This window comes from Salvelinus fontinalis, chromosome 31 (assembly GCF_029448725.1).
Source record: "Salvelinus fontinalis isolate EN_2023a chromosome 31, ASM2944872v1, whole genome shotgun sequence".
Taxonomy (NCBI): Eukaryota; Metazoa; Chordata; class Actinopteri; order Salmoniformes; family Salmonidae; genus Salvelinus; species Salvelinus fontinalis.
Window position 1 is genome coordinate 31,335,130 of NC_074695.1, and position 21,452 is coordinate 31,356,581.

The 21,452-nt window shown below is 42.5% G+C and overlaps 2 protein-coding genes across 2 annotated transcripts in view; one reads left to right on the forward strand and one right to left on the reverse strand.

Moving 5' to 3' along the window:
• The window catches only part of LOC129830039 (multiple epidermal growth factor-like domains protein 6), a 140,423-nt gene extending 132,993 nt beyond the window's left edge, over positions 1-7,430 (reverse strand). Inside the window, exon 1 of the mRNA XM_055892207.1 lies at positions 6,698-7,430. The gene's annotated coding sequence lies outside the window, so the exon portion shown is untranslated. The remainder of the gene's footprint in view (positions 1-6,697) is intronic.
• Positions 7,431-7,475: 45 nt separating this feature from the next.
• LOC129830040 (uncharacterized protein KIAA2013 homolog) lies at positions 7,476-17,589 on the forward strand. The gene is made up of 3 exons (XM_055892208.1): positions 7,476-9,116; positions 13,035-13,921; positions 16,108-17,589. Exons 1-3 carry the CDS (start codon positions 8,153-8,155, stop codon positions 16,138-16,140), a joined length of 1,884 nt encoding a protein of 627 aa, XP_055748183.1. The 5' UTR covers positions 7,476-8,152; the 3' UTR covers positions 16,141-17,589.
• The last annotated feature ends 3,863 nt before the right edge of the window (positions 17,590-21,452 follow it).

The window sequence follows — 21,452 nt, forward strand, 5'->3', positions numbered from 1 at the left end:
TCTAAATGACAATATTTTTATTTGGAATTTGGGAGAAATGTCGTCAGTAGTTTATAGAATAAAACAACAAAAAAATATTTTACCCAAACACATACCTATAAATAGTAAAACCAGAAAAACTGATAATTTTGCAGTGGTCTCTTAATTTTTTCCAGAGCTGTATATATTTTTTGCTCTGAGAAAGCTGGACTGTAGTATGTAGACCATGCCAAGTTGCTCTGTAATGATTATTTAAATGACTTTTCTCTCGTCTCTCCTGCCTTTGTAGTGGATTATTTTTGTGGGGGGGTTTCAAGGTCTTTATGTCTCTGGCCCCCTCCCAGTTAGGGGGAGTGATGAGCTCTACAGCAGAGTCTCACAACTCAATCGCTGGTTGAAAACTGTTTTCTGCCCCTCCCAAAAGATAGAATTTGTAGATAATTTGCCCTCTTTCTGGGACTCACCCACAAACAGGACCAAGCCTGGCCTGCTGAGGAGTGACGGACTCCATCCTAGCTGGAGGGGTGCTCTCATCTTATCTACCAACATAGACAGGGCTCTAACTCTAGCTCCACAATGAAATAGGGTGCAGGCCAGGCATCAGGCTGTTAGCCAGCCTGCCAGCTTAGTGGAGTCTGCCACTAGCACAGTCAGTGTAGTCAGCTCAGCTATCCCCATTGAGACCGTGTCTGTGCCTCGACCTAGGTTGGGCAAAACTAAACATGGCGGTGTTCGCCTTGGCAATCTCACTAGGATAAAGACCTCCTCCATTCCTGCCATTATTGAAAGAGATTGTGATACCTCACATCTCAAAATAGGGCTACTTAATGTTAGATCCCTCACTTCAAAGGCAGTTATAGTCAATGAACTAATCACTGATCATAATCTTGATGTGATTGGCCTGACTGAAACATGGCTTAAGCCTGATGAATTTACTGTGTTAAATGAGGCCTCACCTAATGGTTACACTAGTGACCATATCCCCCATGCATCCCACAAAGGCGTAATGTTGCTTACATTTACGATAGATTTTCATCTTTTGAGCTTCTAGTCATGAGATCTATGCAGCCTACTCAATCACTTTTTATAGCTACAGTTTACAGGCCTCCTGGGCCATATACATCGGTCCTCACTGAGTTCCCTGAATTCCTATCGGACCTTGTAGTCGTAGCAGATAATATTCTAATTTGTGGTGATTTTAATATTCACATGGAAAAGTCCACAAACCCACTCCAAAAGGCTTTCGGAGCCATCATCGACTCAGTGGGTTTCAACATGTCTCTGGACCTACTCACTGTCACAGTCATACTCTGGACCTAGTTTTGTCCCATGGAATAAATGTTGTGGATCTTAATGTTTTTCCTCATAATCCTAGACTATCGGACCACCATTTTATTACGTTTGCAATTGCAACAAATAATCTGCTCAGACCCCAACCAAGGAGCATCAAAAGTCGTTCTATAAATTCTCAGACAATACAAAGATTCCTTGATGCCCTTCCAGACTCCCTCCGCCTACACAAGGACGTCAGAGGACAAAAATCAGTTAACCACCTAACTGAGGAACTCAATTTAACCTTGCGCAATACCCTAGATGCAGTTGCACCCCTAAACTAAAAACATTTGTTATAAGAAACTAGCTCCCTGGTATACAGAAAGTACCCGAGCTCTGAAGCAAGCTTCCAGAAAACTGGAATGGAAATGGCGCCACACCAAACTGGAAGTCTTCCGACTAGCTTGGAAAGACAGTACCGTGCAGTATCGAAGAGCCCTCACTGCTGCTCGATCATCCTATTTTTCCAACTTAATTGAGGAAAATAAGAACACTCCGAAATTTATTTTTGATACTGTTGCAAAGCTAACTAAAAAGCAGCATTCCCCAAGTGAGGATGGCTTTCACATCAGCAGTAATAAATTCATGAACTTCTTTGAGGAAAAGATCATGATCATTAGAAAGCAAATTACGAACTCCTCTTCAAATCTGCGTATTCCTCCAAAGCTCAGTTGTCCTGAGTCTGCACAACTCTGCAAGGACCTAGGATCAAGAGAGACACTTAAGTGTTTTAGTACTATATCTCTTGACACAATGATGAAAATAATCATGGCCTCTAAACCTTCAAGCTGCATACTGGACCCTATTCCAACTAAACTACTGAAAGAGCTGCTTCATGTGCTTGGCCCTCCTATGGTGAACATAATAAACGGCTCTCTATCCACCGGATGTGTACCAAACTCACTAAAAGTGGCAGTAATAAAGCCTCTCTTGAAAAAGCCAAAAATGGACCAAGAAAATATAAAAAACTATCAGCCTATATCGAATCTTCCATTCTTCTCGTAAAAAATTGAAAAAGCTTTTGCGCAGCAACTCACTGCCTTCCTGAAGACAAACAATGTATATGAAATGCCTCAGTCTGGTTTTAGACCCCATCATAGCACTGAGACTGCACTTGTGAAGGTGGTAAATAACCTTTTAATGGCGTCAGACCGAGGCTCTGCATCTGTCCTCTTGCTCCTAGACCTTAGTGCTGCTTTTGATACCATCGATCACCACATTCTTTTGGAGAGATTGGAAACCCAAATTGGTCTACACAGACAAGTTCTGGCCTGGTTTAGATCTTATCTGTCGGAAAGATATCAGTTTGTCTCTGTGAATGGTTTGTCCTCTGACAAATCAACTGTACATTTCGGTGTTCCTCAAAGTTCCATTTTAGGACCACTATTGTTTTCACTATATATTTTACCTCTTGGGGATGTCATTCGAAAACAGATTGTTAACTTTCACTGCTATGAGGATGACACACAGCTGTACATTTCAATGAAACATGGTGAAGCCCCAAAAATGCCCTCGCTAGAAGCCTGTGTTTCAGACATAAGGAAGTGGATGGCTGCAAAAGTTCTACTTTTAAACTCGGACAAAACAGAGATGCTTGTTCTAGGTCCCAAGAAACTAAGAGATCTTCTGTTGAATCTGATAATTAATCTTGATGGTTGTAAAGTCGTCTCAAATAAAACTGTGAAGGACCTCGGCATTACTCTGGACCCTGATCTCTCTTTTGACGAACATATCAAGATTGTTTCAAGGACAGCTTGTTTCCATCTACGTAACATTGCAAAAATCAGAAACTTTCTGTCCAAAAATGATGCAGAAAAATTAATCCATGCTTTTGTTACTTCTAGGTTAGACTACTGCAATGCTCTACTTTCCGGCTACCTGGATAAAGCACTAAATAAACTTCAGTTAGTGCTAAATACGGCTGCTAGAATCCTGACTAGAACCCAAAAAATGTGATCATATTACTCCAGTGCTAGCCTCCCTACACTGGCTTCCTGTTAAGGCAAGGGCTGATTTCAAGGTTTTACTGCTAACCTACAAAGCATTACATGGGCTTGCTCCTACCTATCTTTCCGATTTGGTACTGCCGTACATACCTACACGTATGCTACGGTTACAAGACGCAGGCCTCCTAATTGTCCCTAGAATTTCTAAGCAAACTGCTGGAGGCAGGGCTTTCTCCTATAGAGCTCAATTTTTATGGAATGGTCTGCCTACCCATGTGAGAGAGGCAGACTCGGTCTCAACCTTTAAGTCTTTACTGAAGACTCATCTCTTCAGTGGGTCATATGAATGAGTGAAGTCTGGCCCAGGAGTGTGAACGGAAAGGCTCTGGAGCAACGAACCGCCCTTGCTGTCTCTGCCTGGCCGGTTCCCCTCTCTCCACTGGGATTCTCTGCCTCTAACCCTATTACAGGGGCTGAGTCACTGGCTTACTGGTGCTCTTTCATGCCGTCCCTAGGAGGGGTGCGTCACTTGGGTGGATTGAGTCACTGACGTGATCTTCCTGTCTGGGTTGGCGCCCCCCCTTGGGTTGTGCCGTGGCGGAGATCTTTGTGGGCTATACTCGGCCTTGTCTCAGGATGGTAAGTTGATGGTTGAAAATATCCCTCTAGTGGTGTGGGGGCTGTGCTTTGGCAAAGTGGGTGGGGTTATATCCTTCCTGTTTGGCCCTGTCCGGGGGTATCATCGGATGGGACCACAGTGTCTCCTGACCCATCCTGTCTAAGCCTCCAGTATTTATGCTGCAGTAGTTTCTGTCGGGGGTCAGTTTGTTATAGGGTCAGTTTGTTATATCTGAAGTACTTCTCCTGTCTTATCCGGTGTCTTGTGTGAATTTAAGTATGCTCTCTCTAATTCTCTCTTTCTTTCTCTCTCTCGGAGGACCTGAGCCCTAGGACCATGCCTCAGGACTACCTGGCATGATGACTCCTTGCTGTCCCCAGTCCACCTGGCCGTGCTGCTGCTCCAGTGTCAACTGTTCTGCCTGCGGCTATGGAGCCCTGACCTGTTCACCGGACGTGCTACCTGTCCCAGACCTGCTGTTTTCAACTCTCTAGAGACAGCAGGAGTGGTAGAGATACTCTTAATGATCGGCTATGAAAAGCCAACTGACATTTCCACCTGAGGTGCTGACTTGCTGCACCCTCGACAACTACTGTGATTATTATTATTTGACCATGCTGGTCATTTATGAACATTTGAACATCTTGGCTATGTGCTGTTATAATCTCCACCCGGCACAGCCAGAAGAGGACTGGCCACCCCTCATAGCCTGGTTCCTCTCTAGGTTTCTTCCTAGGTTTTAGCCTTTCTAGGGAGTTTTTCCTAGCCATCGTGCTTCTACACCTGCATTGCTTGCTGTTTGGGGTTTTAGGCTGGGTTTCTGTACAGCACTTTGAGATATCAGCTGATATAAGAAGGGCTAAAAGAAATACATTTGATATGATGTGATTTATACTGTAAATTTGAATAGCATTTATCAAATGCATGTGTCAACAATGAAAGTGTACAGTTGCTTATGTTTTTCACTTTGGATGTACCGGAGTTAAAAGATTCATAAATGTAATGCATATGAAATGGAAAAGTAAAAAAAGAACAACAAGCATGTTTACCAAAGTAATTTGTTTGCAATGCCACTTATTTGTTTATATATATAGACAGAATGATTCCATTAATAGGCCTACACTCTTTCACTAAACCAAATATACAACCCCAGGGGTTCTTCTTAACTGAACCAACATTTGTTCCATAAAGAACCCGTAAGATGCTATTTATGAATTATTGCTACTAATAAAAAAATAAAATGTATAGCTAAGAATATAATAAACATACACTATATGTACAAAAGTATGTGAACACCTGCTCGTTGGACATCTCATTCCAAAATCATTGGTATTAATATTGAGTTGGGGTCCCCTTTGCTGTTATATTAGTGAGGTCGGGCACTGCTATTGAGTGATTAGGCCTGGCTCGCAATCAGCGTTCCAATTAATCCCGAAGGTGTTCGATGTGGTTGAGGTCAGGGCTCAGTGTAGGCCAGTCAAGTTCATCCACACCAATCTCGACAAAACATTTCTGTATGGACATGACTTTGTGCACGGGTGCATTGTCATGCTGAATCAGAAAAGGGCCTTCCCCAAACTGTTGTCAAAAAGTTGGAAGCACAGAATCGTCTAGAATGTTGTAGTGTTAAGATTTCCCTTCACTGGAACTAAGGGGCCGAGTCCGAACTATGAAAAACAGCCCCAGACCATTATTCCTCCTCCGCCAAACTTTACGCTTGGTATTGTGCATGGTGACCTTAGCTTTGTGTATGGCTGCTCAGCCATGGGAACCTATTTCACGAAGCTCCAGACGAACAGTTATTGTGCTGACATTGCATCCAGAGGCAGTTTGGAACTCAGTAGTGGGTGTTGCAACCAAGGACAGACGATTTTTACACGCTACGCATTTCATCACTCAGTGGCCCCCTTCTGTGAGCTTGTGTGGCCTACCACTTTGTGGTTGAGCAGTTGTTACTACTAGAAGTTTCCACTTCACAATAACAGCACTTAGTTGACCGGGGCAGCTCTAGCAGGGCAGACATTTGACGAACTGACTTGTTGGAAAGGTGGCATCCTATGACGGTGCCACATTGAAAGTCACTGAGCTCTTCAGTATGGGCAGTTTTACTGCCAATGTTTGTCTATGGAGATTGTATGGCTGTGTGCTCGATTGTATACACCTGTCAGCAACGGGTGTGGCTGAAATAGCCTAATCTATTAATATGAAGGGGTGTGCACCACAGAAGGCTGCTGAGGGGAGGACAGCTCATAATAATGGCCGTAATGGAGCAAACAGAATGCCATCAAACACATGGATACTATGCGTTTGACGTATTTGATACAATTCCAGTGATTCCGCTCCAGCCATTACCAAAAGCCCGTCGCCCCATATTAAGGTGACACTAACCTCCTGTGGTGTGCACATGCTTTTGGCCATGTAGCTTTTTATTTATTTATTTATTATATTTACAAGTCTGCTTTTTGGGGTATACAGTCCCCCCAAGGGGTTCTATGGACACACACAGTATTCATGTATTCTCTGGTTCGTCCATTCTGTGTTACATTAAAGTTGTGATTTTGTGTGCAAATGTAATGTCCATAACACTGGAATGGCCCTAAAAAACAAATACAAGCAGTATGCTAAACATTTACACATGTACAAGAATAGCAAGCTCCTTCATCACATCAGCTTGAAGCATTTAATCAAGTTACTTGTTGAACCTCCATTCAACCAAAACTTCAATGACTTGCTTACTGCACAGCCCACGATAGAGATATCAGTGTGAAATTGGATTTGTAGAATGAGTGGAGTTATTTTCCAAACCAGAGGTAGAACTCACACTGAGGTTGTTTATGTGGCGTTCTGCGGTAGTGGTCCAGCTCCTGTCTGAAGGTCTCTGTTGAAGAGCAGCACAGGGTCCCCTGTCTCCATTAGGTGGGGCTCCTCTGTGGAGGTATGTGGCCCCCTCCAGAAAACCTCTCTCTGGCATTAGTGTTCAGCATAGATGGCTTCCTCCGAGGACCTCAACACCACCCCTCCCTCTATGTAGGGCAGTGGCTTGGAGAGGGTTGAACACTTCATAAGAGGAGAAAGTGGGCTTTGGGAGGGAGATGCAGGGGATCCTATCCATCATCAGGGAGGAGGGGGAGATCGGGGGCTGACATAGTCACTTTTGGCTTTACTCCCGTGACATCACACCTACGAATCTTCATCCCACAGTAACTCACTGAAACTTCAAAAAAGCCCTGGGCTTCAAGGATAGGGAGGAACAGGATAGGGACTCTTTACTGAGCTCACAAACATCATGTTTAAGTTCAGAGCTCTCCTGCTCCAGGCTGCTCAGAGATCCTCTTATTCAGTTCAGAATTCTTAACTCCAATCTTCCTCTTTTCACAGACACTCTCCCTCTCCTCCTCAGTCTGTCTCAAAACGTTGTATCATCAGAGACTACATATCAGAACCCGCTTCATCAGTAGTAGCCTAGATTCGATGGATACACGAGGATAAAATAGCTATTATTGTTGAAACTTTAAAGGCAATAAAAAACCATTTCAGTGTCGTAAAAATGATCGTGCGACTGAACCAATTCCGACACTTCCGGTTTCTGTCATCAACATCATTTACGCTAATTTCAGTAAATCCAAAAGTGTCAACGATAGATTGGGGAGTTGCTTGAACAAAGTAATCCACTTCAACAAGGAATGAAATCTCAAAACTGCTAGACACACGCAACAAATGAGCAACAATTGCACTCAATGGACGTATTGCCACGATGTGAGAAGCAAATGCAAAGTGTCGCCTAATTTGCATCGCAGCAATGCTAGTTTGCAACCACCATAGCTAGCTAACGTTAAATAGTAACAGTTAGGTTGTTACAGTCAGTAGCTTGTTATTGTAAGCGTTGTTAGATTTGACAGTAAGCAAGGTTTGACATGGAATGTATGTTGCTCTTGGTCGGATAGCAACATAGCTAGTCATACAATATTTGAGTACCAGTTTACTAGTTAGCTAACTAGCTAGTAAAGAACTAGCTACCAGTTTAGCTAATTTTCCCAGTGCGTTGCTAGCGAACGTTAGCTAGCTAGTTGTCAACAGGAAATACAACACTTCACACATTTAGCGAAATACTTTAAGTGGTAAACTAGCTAGTCTGTTAACGTTGGTTTTGGTCAGATTAGAATGGAGAACCAACTTTGACCGTCCATTTTGTTTGTTATTATCTAACGCAAGCTAGTTAGCTCATTAACACGAGTTGCAAACTTTAGTTATAGTGACTCTTAAGCCTAAATTCAAAATGTGGCTCCAGCAAAGACTAAAGGGCCTACCAGGTGTGCTGTCAAGCAGCTGGGCTAGAAGAATGCTCATTGGACTGCTGGTTTTCCTCATCTTCTACTGGTACCTTAGCTCAGAGGGCGCTTTGAGATTGTTTAGTGGCTCAGGCCAATCAGGGGGGCCTGCCGTACAATGCCTCCAGACTGAGATACACAGGTGGAAGTCACTGGTGGACCGGGGGGAGGGAATCTACAGCACTCCCCAGGAGAAAGCGGTCACGCCTTTTGTCTCAGGTAACGGCCATTTCCTGGTGGACATTGACTCCAACAGACTGTGGGTGGCCTCGTCCTCCCAGCCCGGCTCGGCCCCTGTCCACCAGACTGAGTATTCGCCCATAGTGGGTGTCCACCTCCCTGGGAAGCGGGCCGAGGCAAGTGCAACCATGCTCTGGTTCCGCAAAGGGGCTGTCCTGTCCGTCCACTGTGTCCTCCCGGGGGACAGCTCCGGGTCAGCCCGTGACTGCCTCACCGTCCGAGAGGAGTTCATCGCCCACCGCAGCCGGCCCAACGTCTACCTCCAGAGGATCCACATCAACAACCCCTCGGAGCGGGCCGCCACCCTGGAGGTTTCCACTGAACCGTCCTTGTTCGGGAGCAAGTTCTCAGCCAGCGTGGAGAAGGTGGAGGACAAAGAGGTGGTGCTGTCGTCGGGCCGCGTGGTTCTGCCAGAGAAGAACCAGATATTGCTGGTGGTGGTGGCCACCAAGAAGCTGGGCAGCCGCATCCAGGTGGCGGCCAAGTCGGAGTACGCAGAAAGTGTGCTGTCGGTGGTGTGGACGTCGGAGCCCATTGAGTCGACCAAGTTGCAGGAGACCTTCACTAGGCTTAGAGAGGGGGCCAAGAAAGAGCTGGGTGAGCTGCTGAGGGCTAACGTAGAAGATCTGGTCCAGGACCACCAACAGGCCTGGATGGACCTCTTCATCTCTGGTAAGTAAAAGTCAAAGCTGAGATGCCATGTCTTTTCTCTTTACAGTGCAAATACTGTGGTATTTAGTAGAGGTCGACCGATTAATCGGAATGGCCGATTAATTAGGGCCGATTTCAAATTTTCATAACAATCGGAAATCGGTATTTTTGGATGCCGATTTTGCCTATTTTTTTTTATTATTTTTTTACACCTTTATTTAACTAGGCAAGTCAGTTAAGAACGCATTCTTATTTTCAATGACGGCCTAGGAACGGTGGGCTAGCTGCCTTGTTCAGGGGCAGAACGACAGATTTTTACCTTGTCAGCTCAGGGATTCAATCTTACAACCTTACGGTTAACTAGTTCAACGCTCTAACCACCTGCCTCACGAGGAGCCTGCCTGTTACACGAATGCAATAAGAAGCCAAGGTAAGTTGCTAGCTAGCATTAAACTTATCTTACAAAAAACAATCAATCAATCATAATCACTAGTTATAACCACATGGTTGATGATATTACTAGTTTATCTAGTGTGTCCTGCGTTGCATATAATCGATGCGGTGCGCATTCGCGAAAAAGGACTCGTTGCTCCAACGTGTACCTAACCATAAACATCAATGCCTTTTTTTAAATCAATACACAAAAGTATATATTTTTAAACCTGCATATTTAGCTAAAAGAAATCCAGGTTAGTGATTTGAATGGGGTGTTAGATTACAGCTCAGGGTAAAGGGATGTGTAATGAGTGTATGCATCCACTAGGTGGCGTATGAGAGTAACAGGCTAGTTTTTTGTTATTTTTCAACACAATTGGTTCAGAGTCCGTCCCGACACTTCAACCTGCGTTTTATTACCTTAAGTACAGGAGTAAGGTTGCCCATTACCTTTTTCTTTTTTCTTTCTTTCTTTTGGCATGACAAGACTGGCAAAATAGTAGTACAAACAGACTGATACCCAGGCTATTAAAAGCCCTCATCTCATATTTAAACTGTAATTGATGTGATCAACAGCTCTTCGCCCTGGCCTTGACAGGACAGTCTCCCTAGCTCCACTATTTAAATGGTGACTGTATTTCTAATGTTAACCAGGTGAAATTGTGTCACTTGTCTTGCGTTCATTGCACGCAGAGTCAGGGTATATGCAACAGTTTGGGCCGCCTGGCTCATTGGGAACTAATTTGCCAGAATTGTACGTAATTATGACATAACATTAAAGGTTGTGCAATGTAACAGGAATATTTAGACTTATGGATGCCACCCGTTAGATAAAATACGTAACGGTTCCGTATTTCACTGAAAGAAGAAACGTTTTGTTTTCGAGATGATAGTTTCCGGATTCGACCATATTAATGACCTAAGGCTCGTATTTCTGTGTGCTATTATGTTATAATTAAGTCTATGATTTGATATAGCAGTCTGACTGAGCGGTGGTAGGCACCAGCAGGCTCGTAAGCATTCATTCAAACAGCACTTTCGTGCGTTTTGCCAGCAGCTCTTCGCAATGCTTCAAGCATTGCGCTGTTTATGACTTCAAGCCTATCAACTCCCGAGATTAGGCTGGTGTAACCGATGTGAAATGGCTAGCTAGTTAGCGGGGTGCGCGCTAATAGCGTTTCAAACGTCACTCCCTCTGAGACTTAGAGTAGTTGTTCCCCTTGCTCTGCATGGGTAACGCTGCTTCGAGGGTGGCTGTTGTCGATGTGTTCCTGGTTCGAGCCCAGGTAGCTGCGAGGAGAGGGATGGAAGCTATACTGTTACACTGGCAATACTAAAGTGCCTATAAGAACATCCAATAGTCAAAGGTATATGAAATACAAATTGTAGAGAGAGAAATAGTCCTATAATTCCTATAATAACTACAACCTAAAACTTAGTATGTGAGTTTTCTCGTAGACTGTACAGGACAAAACAATTAATGGCTGGGTAGTTCCATTTGATTTCAATCACTTTTTGACTGCACACCTTTTGATTTGAATTAATATTTTGTTAAGCATCAATTATCAAAAATGCGTAAACGTAATTTAAGTATGTTGTGGCTTAGACCCTATTTTATACCATCTAAGGTGTTTGTGTTGTGCCCACCATCCGTTGAGACTAAGCTCACGGGCTGCGTCTCGTAATATACAGCAGCATCGTACAGTGAAATATCAGAAGCCATTCACTTTCATTGGAAGGAAAGCGAGAGAAGCGGACTGGGCGGCGGGAACCGTTGAGCAATTTGAGCATGGGCGAGGGAGCTGAAAAGGGTTGGACTAAAGTTGGCAATAGATTACCTTTATGCAAATTCTCCACGATATTGTGTCGCAAGTGACCAGTCGAATCTCACCATGGCTTTCAGACCCTACTGAATTGCCTGACAATGGCTATTGATACCTAGCACTACCAAGCTTGTTTGCTAGCACCCACATGAGGGTGAAGCTAACATGGCTAAGCGAGTACCGCTTGTATAGTTCAAACTAGGGTTGCAAAGGGTCTGAAACTTTCTGGTAAATTTCCAGCATCCCGGAGTCGCCTCTTCACTGTTGACGTTGAGACTGGTGTTTTGCGGGTACTATTTAAGCTGCTAGTTGAAGACTTGTGAGGTGTCTGTTTCTCAAACTAGACAATCTAATGTACTTGTCCTCTTACTCAGTTGTGCACTGGGGCCTCCCACTCCTCTTTATGGTTAAAGCCAGTTTGCGTTGTTCTGTGAATGGAGTAGTAAACAGCGTTGTACGAGATCTTCAGTTTCTTGGCAATTTCTCGCATGGAATATCCTTCATTTCTCAAAAAAATAATAGACTGACGAGTTTCAGAAAAAGGTTATTTGTTTCTGTCCATTTTGAGCCTGTAATCAATCGAACCCACAAATGCTGATGCTCCAGATAGTCAACTAGTCTAAAAAAGGCCAGTTTTATTACTTCTTTAAATCAGAACAACTGTTTTCAGCTGGGTTTTCTAATGCTCAATTTCTAATGCTCAATTAGCCTTTTAAAATGATCAACTTGGATTAGCTAACACAACGTGCCATTGGAACACAAGAGTGATGGTTGCTGATAATGGGCCTCTGTACGCCTATGGAGATATTCCATAAAACATCTGCCGTTTCCAGCTACAATAGTCATTTACAACATTTGTATTTTTATTTTATTTAACCTTTATTTAACTAGGCAAATTAGTTAACTAATTCTTAATTACAATGATGGCTTACCGTTATTTTAATGGACAAAAAAACAAGGCCATTTCAAATGATGGCTTACCGGGGAATAGTTGGTTAACTGCCTTCAGAATGACATTTCTACCTTGACAGCTCGGGGATTCAATCCAGCAACCTTTCGGTTACTGGCCCAACGCTCTAATCACTAGGCTACCTGTAACACTGTATTTCTGATCAATTTGATGTTATTTTAATGGACAACAAAACAAGGCCATTTCAAAGTGACCCCAAACTTTTGAACGACAGTGTACATTTAAAAAAGTGTTTTTAGATCATTTACGTTAATGTTATTTAAACTTATTTAACTTTTTTCCCTTGAAATTATAAAATACTTTGGCAACCCTGTTTTGGAAGCTTGTAAATTATATGAAACTCAACCTTTTATATTTTCCAGTAATGAAGACATGAATGCTTTATGGTAGGGTGGGGTATGCAAAATGGGTCAACTTTGAGCACCTCTATCCTAAATGTTTTGGCATTCAGGTCCAAAAAATGACTGACCACTTCTAACATGGAAAAATATGTATACATTTTTTTGTTCAAATCAAAAGGGGTGAGGTCAAAAAGAGATTGAAATCAAATGTAACAACCCGGATGATATTAACACAACCCAGTATTTACAAAAAATACAAGCATTCTATCTAATCATGATAAATGACTAAGCTAATGAATTATGTAGTTCTAGATCAAATGACTATGTAGACATTTTCTGTTCCCACATCTACTGTGTGTGTCTCCTGCAGGGGTGGAGATGCGTAAGATCACAGACGCGCATACGCCGTCCAGCGCCACGGTCAACACCACGCTCTACTACGTCCTCTCGGCCTCGCCGGCACCCCTGCTTGACCGCCGTCTGGGCGCTGAAGAACGCGCCCGTCTGGAATCCAGCCTCAACTACGCCGACCACTGCTTTAGCGGGCATGCCACCATGCATGCCGATAACCTGTGGCCGGAGCGGGTCAGCAGTGTGGCCCAAGTCCTGCAGCTGGTCACCCTGTGGACCCTCACCCTGCAGAAGAGGGGTTGCAAGGTGCTTGTGGCGGCAGGTGCCCATGGCGTCATGCAGGGCGCCGTACTCAGCTTCGGAGGCCTCTCCTTCAACGAAAACCACCTGCAGTTCCAGGCGGACCCGGACGTGCTGCACAACAGCTACGCGCTGCGAGGCATCCACTACAACCAGGACCTGATCAACCTGGCTGTGCTTCTGGACGCCGAGGGCAAGCCCTTCCTGCACGTGTCGGTCAAGCCCTTCCTGCATGTGTCGGTCAAGCCCCAGGAGAAACCCGTAGCGCTGTACGCCTGCGAGGCGGGCTGCCTCAACGAGCCGGTGGAGCTGACGTCGTCAATGGTAGAGTCCAAGGGCCACGTGTTCCCGGTGATGGTGACGCAGCCCATCACACCACTGCTCTACATATCCACGGACCTGCGCCACCTGCAGGACCTGCGGCACACACTGCACCTCAAAGCCATCCTGGCACACGAGGAGCACATGGCCAAGCAGGACCCGGGCCTGCCCTTCCTCTTTTGGTTCGGCGTGGCTTCTCTCATCACCCTCTTCCACCTCTTCCTCTTCAAGCTCATCTACAATGAGTACTGCGGCCCCAGCGCCAAGCCCCTCTTCAGGAGCAAGGTATAATAACACAAACACAACAAACTGCTTTGAACTGATGAACAAAAAAAACTGTCCAAATTGTGCTCTTCTCGCTTAGTTTTTTGTGTGTGGTGGAGAATTCCCTTTCACTTTCGTTCCTCTTCGGGTGTTTTTCTCTGTCTCAGCAGGGACATAGTTTGGATGTGTGCTTGATGTTTTTTGGAGTGGATTTGCATAATTGCTGTGCTCTGCCTCGCCCTTTTTTTCTGCTCTCTTCCATACAAACAAGAATTTATTTGGTGATTTCTCATTTTGTGTGAAATGAATCAGTTTGTGAAGACATTTGATGACAAATGCTCTAATCGGAAAGTAAGGGACAATTTATTTTGCAATACATAGCCTATTAGGAATACATTCTAACATGAACCATGTACATTTTATTTGAAAACTTCTGTCATTGAACGCACCAGTGTTAGTCCTCATTTAAAGTGGTCGACCATCCCATTTCTGTTACTCAACATTTCACTACATGCAGTAATGCAAGTTGTTTTAATCCATCGATTTCCAAACCCTTACATATATTTCCAAATGTAGCCTATAGCTTTTCCCGTCTGTGTGAAAGCAAACAAATCGTTTTTTCCCCCAACCATAAGCCTCTAGTGTAGCTAATGTATGTTGTTTAAGTTGAGGTCACCCTCTTTTTAATCACTATACTGGTGCCTTGAAGTCTCTTCTCAATCAACAATGGTGTAAATGTGGGTTTCCAATCTTTTCAGTTCTGTTCGCTTCTATAAGAGCCTAGTTACTACTACCTCAATTTGATACACGGCATACTAATTTCGAGAGGTTTAAAGTATACTGAACAAAAATATAAACACCATGTGTTGGTCCCATGTTTCATGAGCTAAAATATAAGGTCCCAGAAATGTTCAGTACTCACAAAAAGCTTATTTCTCTCAATGTTGTGTACAAATTTGTTTACGGCCCTGTTGGTGAGCATTTCTTCTTTGCCAAGATAATCTATCCACCTGACAGGTGTGGCATATTAAGAATCTGATTAAACAGCATGATCATTACATAGGTGCACCTTGTGCTGGGGGACAATAAAATGTGCTGTTTTGTCATACAAAACACAGTGCCACAGACCTCGAGTTTTGAGGGAGCATGCAACTGGCATGCGGACTGCAGGAATGTCCAACAGAGCTGTTGCCAGAGAATGTAATGTTAATTTATTTACCATAAGCCGCCTCCAACGTCATTTTAGAGAATTTGGCACTACGTCCAACCGGTCTCACAACCGCAGACCACGTGTAACCACGCCAGCCCAGGACCTCCACGTCCGGCTTCTTCACCTGTGGGATCGTCTGAGGGGATGCTGAGTATTTCTGCATGTAATAAAGCCCTTTTGTGGGGAAAAACTCATTCTGATTGGCTAAGCCTGGCTCCCCAGTGGGTGGGCCTATGCTCTCCCAGGCCCACCCATGGCTGTGCACTTGCCCAGTCATGTGAAATCCAAAGATTAGGGCCTAATGAATTTATTTCAATTGACTGGTTTCCTTATATGAACTGTAACTCAGGAAAATCTTTCAAATTGTTGCATTTTGCATTTATATTTTTGTTCAGTATAGGCTAGGCTAAGGAACTATGTCTCAAAATTAGAAAGAGAGACACCAAAACTGGAACACAAACGGGTCCAACGAGGTGGTACAAACTAGTCCGGGAATTATCCAAAAGCTTCTTGATGCCTGTCTCCAATCATGTACAAATACCCATCTATCTAGAGCATTGGTTGCAAAATTAGATGTCTCTGTTTTAAAATAATGGGCATTACAAAGGAGTGACATTTCTACTGTAAGTGGTTGTCTTTGATTAGCTTTGACCGAGTGCTGCCAGTAATCCCTTTCACCATGTCACATTGTTTTGATTTGGCAGTTTTTTTGGATGGTGGTTTCTATTGATTCACTGTGACTAAATTAAGAAATTAAATTGACAGAAGAACTTGGTTCTCGCTGATATTCAGAGAGCTTGCTGTTTCTCATACCTATGTGTGGATAGGTATTTGGCCTATCCCCAACCGATTCCTTCTTGGTAGAAGCTCTGGTTTAAATGAGCTCTATTGTCGATTTGGGATTGGGGCGTCAGCCAGTAGGCGCTTGCTTCAGTAAACAGCCTTGCATTTCCTGTTTCCTCTTCTTGTTTGTAACCCTCCCCTTTAACCTCACCAGGTGACGAAGCCAAGTGAGGAAATGGAAGCTTAGGAAGCAGCCATCACATCACAGGTGCAGAGTAGCAGCCAGCGATGGCAGCATGAGACAAATTACATTTCCATAAAGTGTGTTACTGTTCATGTCATTGTTTGTCAATGATTTGTATTGAGATGGTCAACAATGTTTATTTGACTTTCGACATGTTAGAGCTGAATTCAGAGAAAGAAGCTCACCTCACCTGATGACCTCTTTCATTGGCAAGGCTAACGAAAGTCTGTCACTGTTTACAATGCTTCCATTTGTTTTGGCTGGATGACCCCCTCGGTTTGAACGAAGAATAGGGATTCTATTTTTATGGTTCTAGACATAGCTTTGTTTTGTTTCTACCATATAGAATTCTGAAAAATGTCAGTTATCCCTTCACCTTTTTTCAAGATGGTGGAAACCTAACCCAAGCTACACACATACATTTTACCCTGGGATCATAACCAAGTGGGAAGGTGGTATTTACCACATACGACTGGGGAAAATTCACTTGAATGCCCCTCCAACGGGTAATTACTAGAGGAAAACTTGTTTATCATCCCTGAGCTTCTACTTCTCCCACATGCTGACCTCTGACATCACCTACTAAGGAAATGACCTCGATAACAGAATTTTCGGCAATTTAATCCAACAAAACATTATTTATAAAAGCAATCTATTAATATTGTTTTTGAACACTATAATTTGATAAACTAAAAGTACAGCTATCTTGCCGTGGTTGACTCAGCTTGTTGGCCATTAGCCAATCTGCGTTTGTCAATGAGTTCAATGCATGTGAATACATCCAACTGGTATTTACGACTTCACAAGTGGTTATCGCAGCTTTAAGAAATCATCTCCATTAAAAATGGATTGACATGTTAACATTGACATTTAAATGAGCCATGGTTCTTTTAGTTGGTTTACTTAAATGGGTTTTGTAGCCTGTATGTTTCCAGTTTCCACTGCCACTTCACACTGTTCACTCTGACACATTAAACCAATAGAATTACATTTGGACATGTAGTAGATTTTTCTACTTCATATAGGCTACTCTTAACATTTAAATGTGTGGTTGCAGCACATTATGTTAATTAATCCACCATGATTTAGTGAATTAATGCACATTAACTTAATGTTGTTTAAATACTCCACAATTACTAGATGAACTGAGTTTCTGCAACTCTGATTTATTGTGAAGTGTGACTTAATTGTTTTCTTCTGTTTTTTTGTGTTTTTTTTGCATTTATTGTTCATCTTTGTTTATATAGCATTTTTAAGGGCTTTTTTCGAATCAGTTATTTTGTTTGTAACTAACTACTGAGTGTGCCTTAACAAGTTTAATTTATTCTGATTACACCTAGAATTTGGTTGGATTGTATTTGAATATTGTATGATAATGTGATTTGGGAGAAAATAAAAAATGTATGTTGTAAGTTGATTTCAATTTGGATAAAAAATAAATGTATACAAAGACTTTGAATTAAGATGTAAATATGTTAAACAATTTCTGACAGTATACATTAACTTGTTTGTGAATTGAAAGTGAAATCTCTATTTCTAATCACAGTTATTAGGCTCTATGCACATGTGAAGGGGTTTTAATTAAATTGGTTTAATTACCAAAGGATGGTATATAGCTCTTAAACTACATGTTGTTTTCCACAAAATGGAATGTCCTTTGCGTTCTCTCACCCCACCAAAAATAAAATGATATCAAAGATGGTCAAAACCAACAAGGCTTAATTAGTAATGTAACATGGGGTTTAAATGCATGACAAGAAGTATTTCTCTGATTGTCCTTTCATTATGGAGCAGACACTGAATTAGGCAAATCAATAACTGCATTCAAGTTATAATTTCCCTTGTTCCATTATTCGGCATACTGTAATTTCCCCTTAGTTCCCTTTTTATTTAAGCATTCAAGAATAGATAAGCAGATATTCAAGGGTGGATGCAGCTGTCATTGAGACCCATATACAACAAAAGCAATTACTCACTATTCATTGAAGATGCAATATGCAGAAATCGCTCCTCCATTTCCTGGTTGCTAAAATTCAACTGGTTTTCCTAATTTCAGTTTGTGTGACAAAACAATCAAGTTTAGTGATGAGAATCATTGTACCATTTACACCGCTATTTTCCATAACCAAAAAAGTATTTTCAGCTGTTTGAAGCTGGAGTACAAAACCGAAAGTAGAAGATGCAAAAACTAAACTTACGCACGGGAAGGATAGAAATATTGCACATAGAACATGTCTACTTCTTACAGTTGCTTTCAGTGCGAATGACAGATGTATAACTCCCATTTCTATGTGAATTTGGTTGGGTTTCCCAAAAAGTTACATATTGCAGATTTACTTTACCACGTCATGGAAACACAAATGTTCAACTAATTTAGGAGATTTTCTGATAAAGGAAAACACAAATCATTAAATAAGCATGAAACTCAATAGAAGTCCATAGATTTGCGTGCAGATAAGATTATGCCCAGCAGTAGCCAACTTGTTACCTCAAAATGTATGTTGGAACGAAATATATTGAGGGTAATAACACAGGATATTTTAACTATCTTAATTTGATGGGAAATTGTTGATTAGCCCGTTTTGTAGATTGTCAAAAATGTCAATATGAAAATGTATTTCAAAGAGAAGCAAGATAAATTGAGTTAGAATTTAATGTATTACTTTTTTCTGTTGAAAAGCCTTGGATGAAATGAGTTGAGAGACTTTATTGGCATGTATACCTCCCTTTGCAGAAATTAAACCACACAATTATCCAACACACGTCACTAGTTGCATCCTATTTATAAGCCTCCTATCTGAAAATCAGGAACAAGCAATATTGCGGGGCTAAATGACAGGCATTTTTGTAATACTTGTGCACATAATGTCTGCCTTCTATTCTCTTTAAATTGCATCATAACTTTGATATCCGCATTTTACTTTCGGACGACGAGTCCATGTCATCTTTGGAGTAACGTTACATGAAAACTCTGACTCTGTCCTCCGCTTCTCTGAAAATAATATTTACCAAAATTCAGAACAGCAGACATAAAAGGAGAGTCGCACCAACGACGCAAGAGGTAGCCGACAGCGAGTGCGTATATTTGCAGGCAATTGTGAGTATTGTTTTGTTAAATGTTAATAGCCTACAAACCTACAAAACCTTGGTTTACTTGTAAAGCCTAGCTAAAGGGCTTATTTTTTTGTAAAAATCATGATAAATATCAACATTATATTCAACAAACAAATGCATTTCGTTTAACTTTTTTCCCACATTAAGTTTAAGCAGAACAATTAAACAAACGAATACCAATGTACACAGGCTTATCTGTTGTTTTCGAGGATAAAATCTATCTAGTTCACTTCCCTGGTTAGTCAGCCATGTTTGGTGTTGTCCATGGCGAGCCTGTCCATGTTAAGTGTACTTTTATATACTTGCTTATTTTCATGTGGGTTTTTTGTGTTTGTAAAGTGACTTTGGGAGTTATGAAAAGCGCTTAAAATAAAAAAGTATTATTAAACATAAACATGTATATACCACTTTTATCTATTAAGGTTGTAAAATTATAATTGCATTATTTAATAATCATATTTCATATTTACAAGAAGTCTATTGCATTTTTTTTATTATGTAATCATAGATCCTTATCTAGGTATATCTTTTTTTCGTATCTTTTTTTGTTGTTGCAGGTGCTCTCTCCGTGTCTTGGCAGTAACTGTACTGTTTGTCTGCTCTCGTTTCTGTCTCTGCTTGGCTCAGTCTCCGTTGACCTGCGCTCTAACTTGGACCTGCTGCGCGCCACAGAGGCCGCTGTCACCGCGCTGACTTCATGTAGGACCACGGCTATTCTCCAACTCATAGGGGATCTCCAAAACACGAGAAGTCTATGCACATGGTACAGGAGTAACGAGACAAGCCAAGAAAAGTGTACACGACATCTGACCAACATTTTACCGGTGATTATTCGATTTTGCACTGATATGGAGGGCCACAGAAACAGTCAGGGTCACCCATGCAGCGAGGAGTTGGTGGAGTTCTGCCAGAATCTGAGGGAAGATTTGACCAAATTTCTGAAGACAACATGGGGAGCTGAGGACAACACCAACAAGCCTGTGTTCTCCTTGACGATGGTCAGACTCCAGGACATAGACACAGGACATTAGTCAGGTCAAGAAGTTTTCAGACTGGAAAGATGTCCTCTCACCGAGACTGATGGTCACATTCCTGGAAGTCAATCACCAGTCCAGTGAACTCTCTTCCATTGGAACCCAAGCTGACTTTCACGAGAAGTGGATCCACGCACTGAGCCGCTTAGCCTTTGCCCAGCTCTCATCAGAAACACTGCATGACTGTTGGATGGAAAACATTCACCTAAAGCTCAAACTGACCAACAGCCTCAAATTCGACGCGTACGTCTTCGACTCTGCCCCTTGGCAAATTTCAGCGTCTGACATTGGTGGTCAAAGTGGGTGTCCTCACAGGCTCTCAGACTGGCTTCCAGGCCCTGAGGGACACACATGCCGGTCTGCTGGCCGGGGCGGTGCCAGCAGATCGCTCTGTTGACATTGGCCTGCCTGATCTATCCACTGGTGCTGATGTCCTTCAAGCAGATGACGGAGTGGACCCAGAGAGAGGACCGAGGACCTGAAGCGCCAGAGACAACTGACCGAGGACCTCCTGCACCAGATGGTGCCCAAGTCGGTGGCCAAGCAGCTGAGGCAGCAGAAGCACGTGGAGGCAGAGAGCTACAAGAAGGTGGGTTGGATTGATCTGAGATGTGGGGCTTCAGTTCAATCATGTCGGGTCAATTCCATTTTGTGCTGTTCCATCAAGAGAATTCCTGTGTCATCATTACCCAATTGTCATACGTGACTAAAAGTAAAGATAGCTTCATAGAAAATGACTCAAGTAAAAGTGAAAGTCACCCAGTAATAACAACCCAGGAGTGCCTGTTTGAATCTCATGTATGTTGCTTGGGGGGTGAAGCGCTTAAAGTTAAAATTGTTAGCGTTCACTGGAATAAATGTGAAAGAGCAAAGTAAATATATATATTTTACTTTGAAGAGTGAGTGCTGCCCCTTGCTTGGTACATCGACTTGGGAAACGGTCGCATTCCGCTTCGCTCCACAGGTAGTTTCACACTTTCACTTCATTTCATTACAGTACAACGGTTTGATTTGTTTGATCTTAGCTAGCTACATAGCCGTCTTTGTATCAAAGATAATTGTGGAGTTTAGAGCGATTTTCTAGGTTAGCTAGCCAGCTATTTTCGTCCTTTTAACGTAACGTAACGTAATCAACACTGCTAGCTAGCTAGCTAGCTACCGAATAGC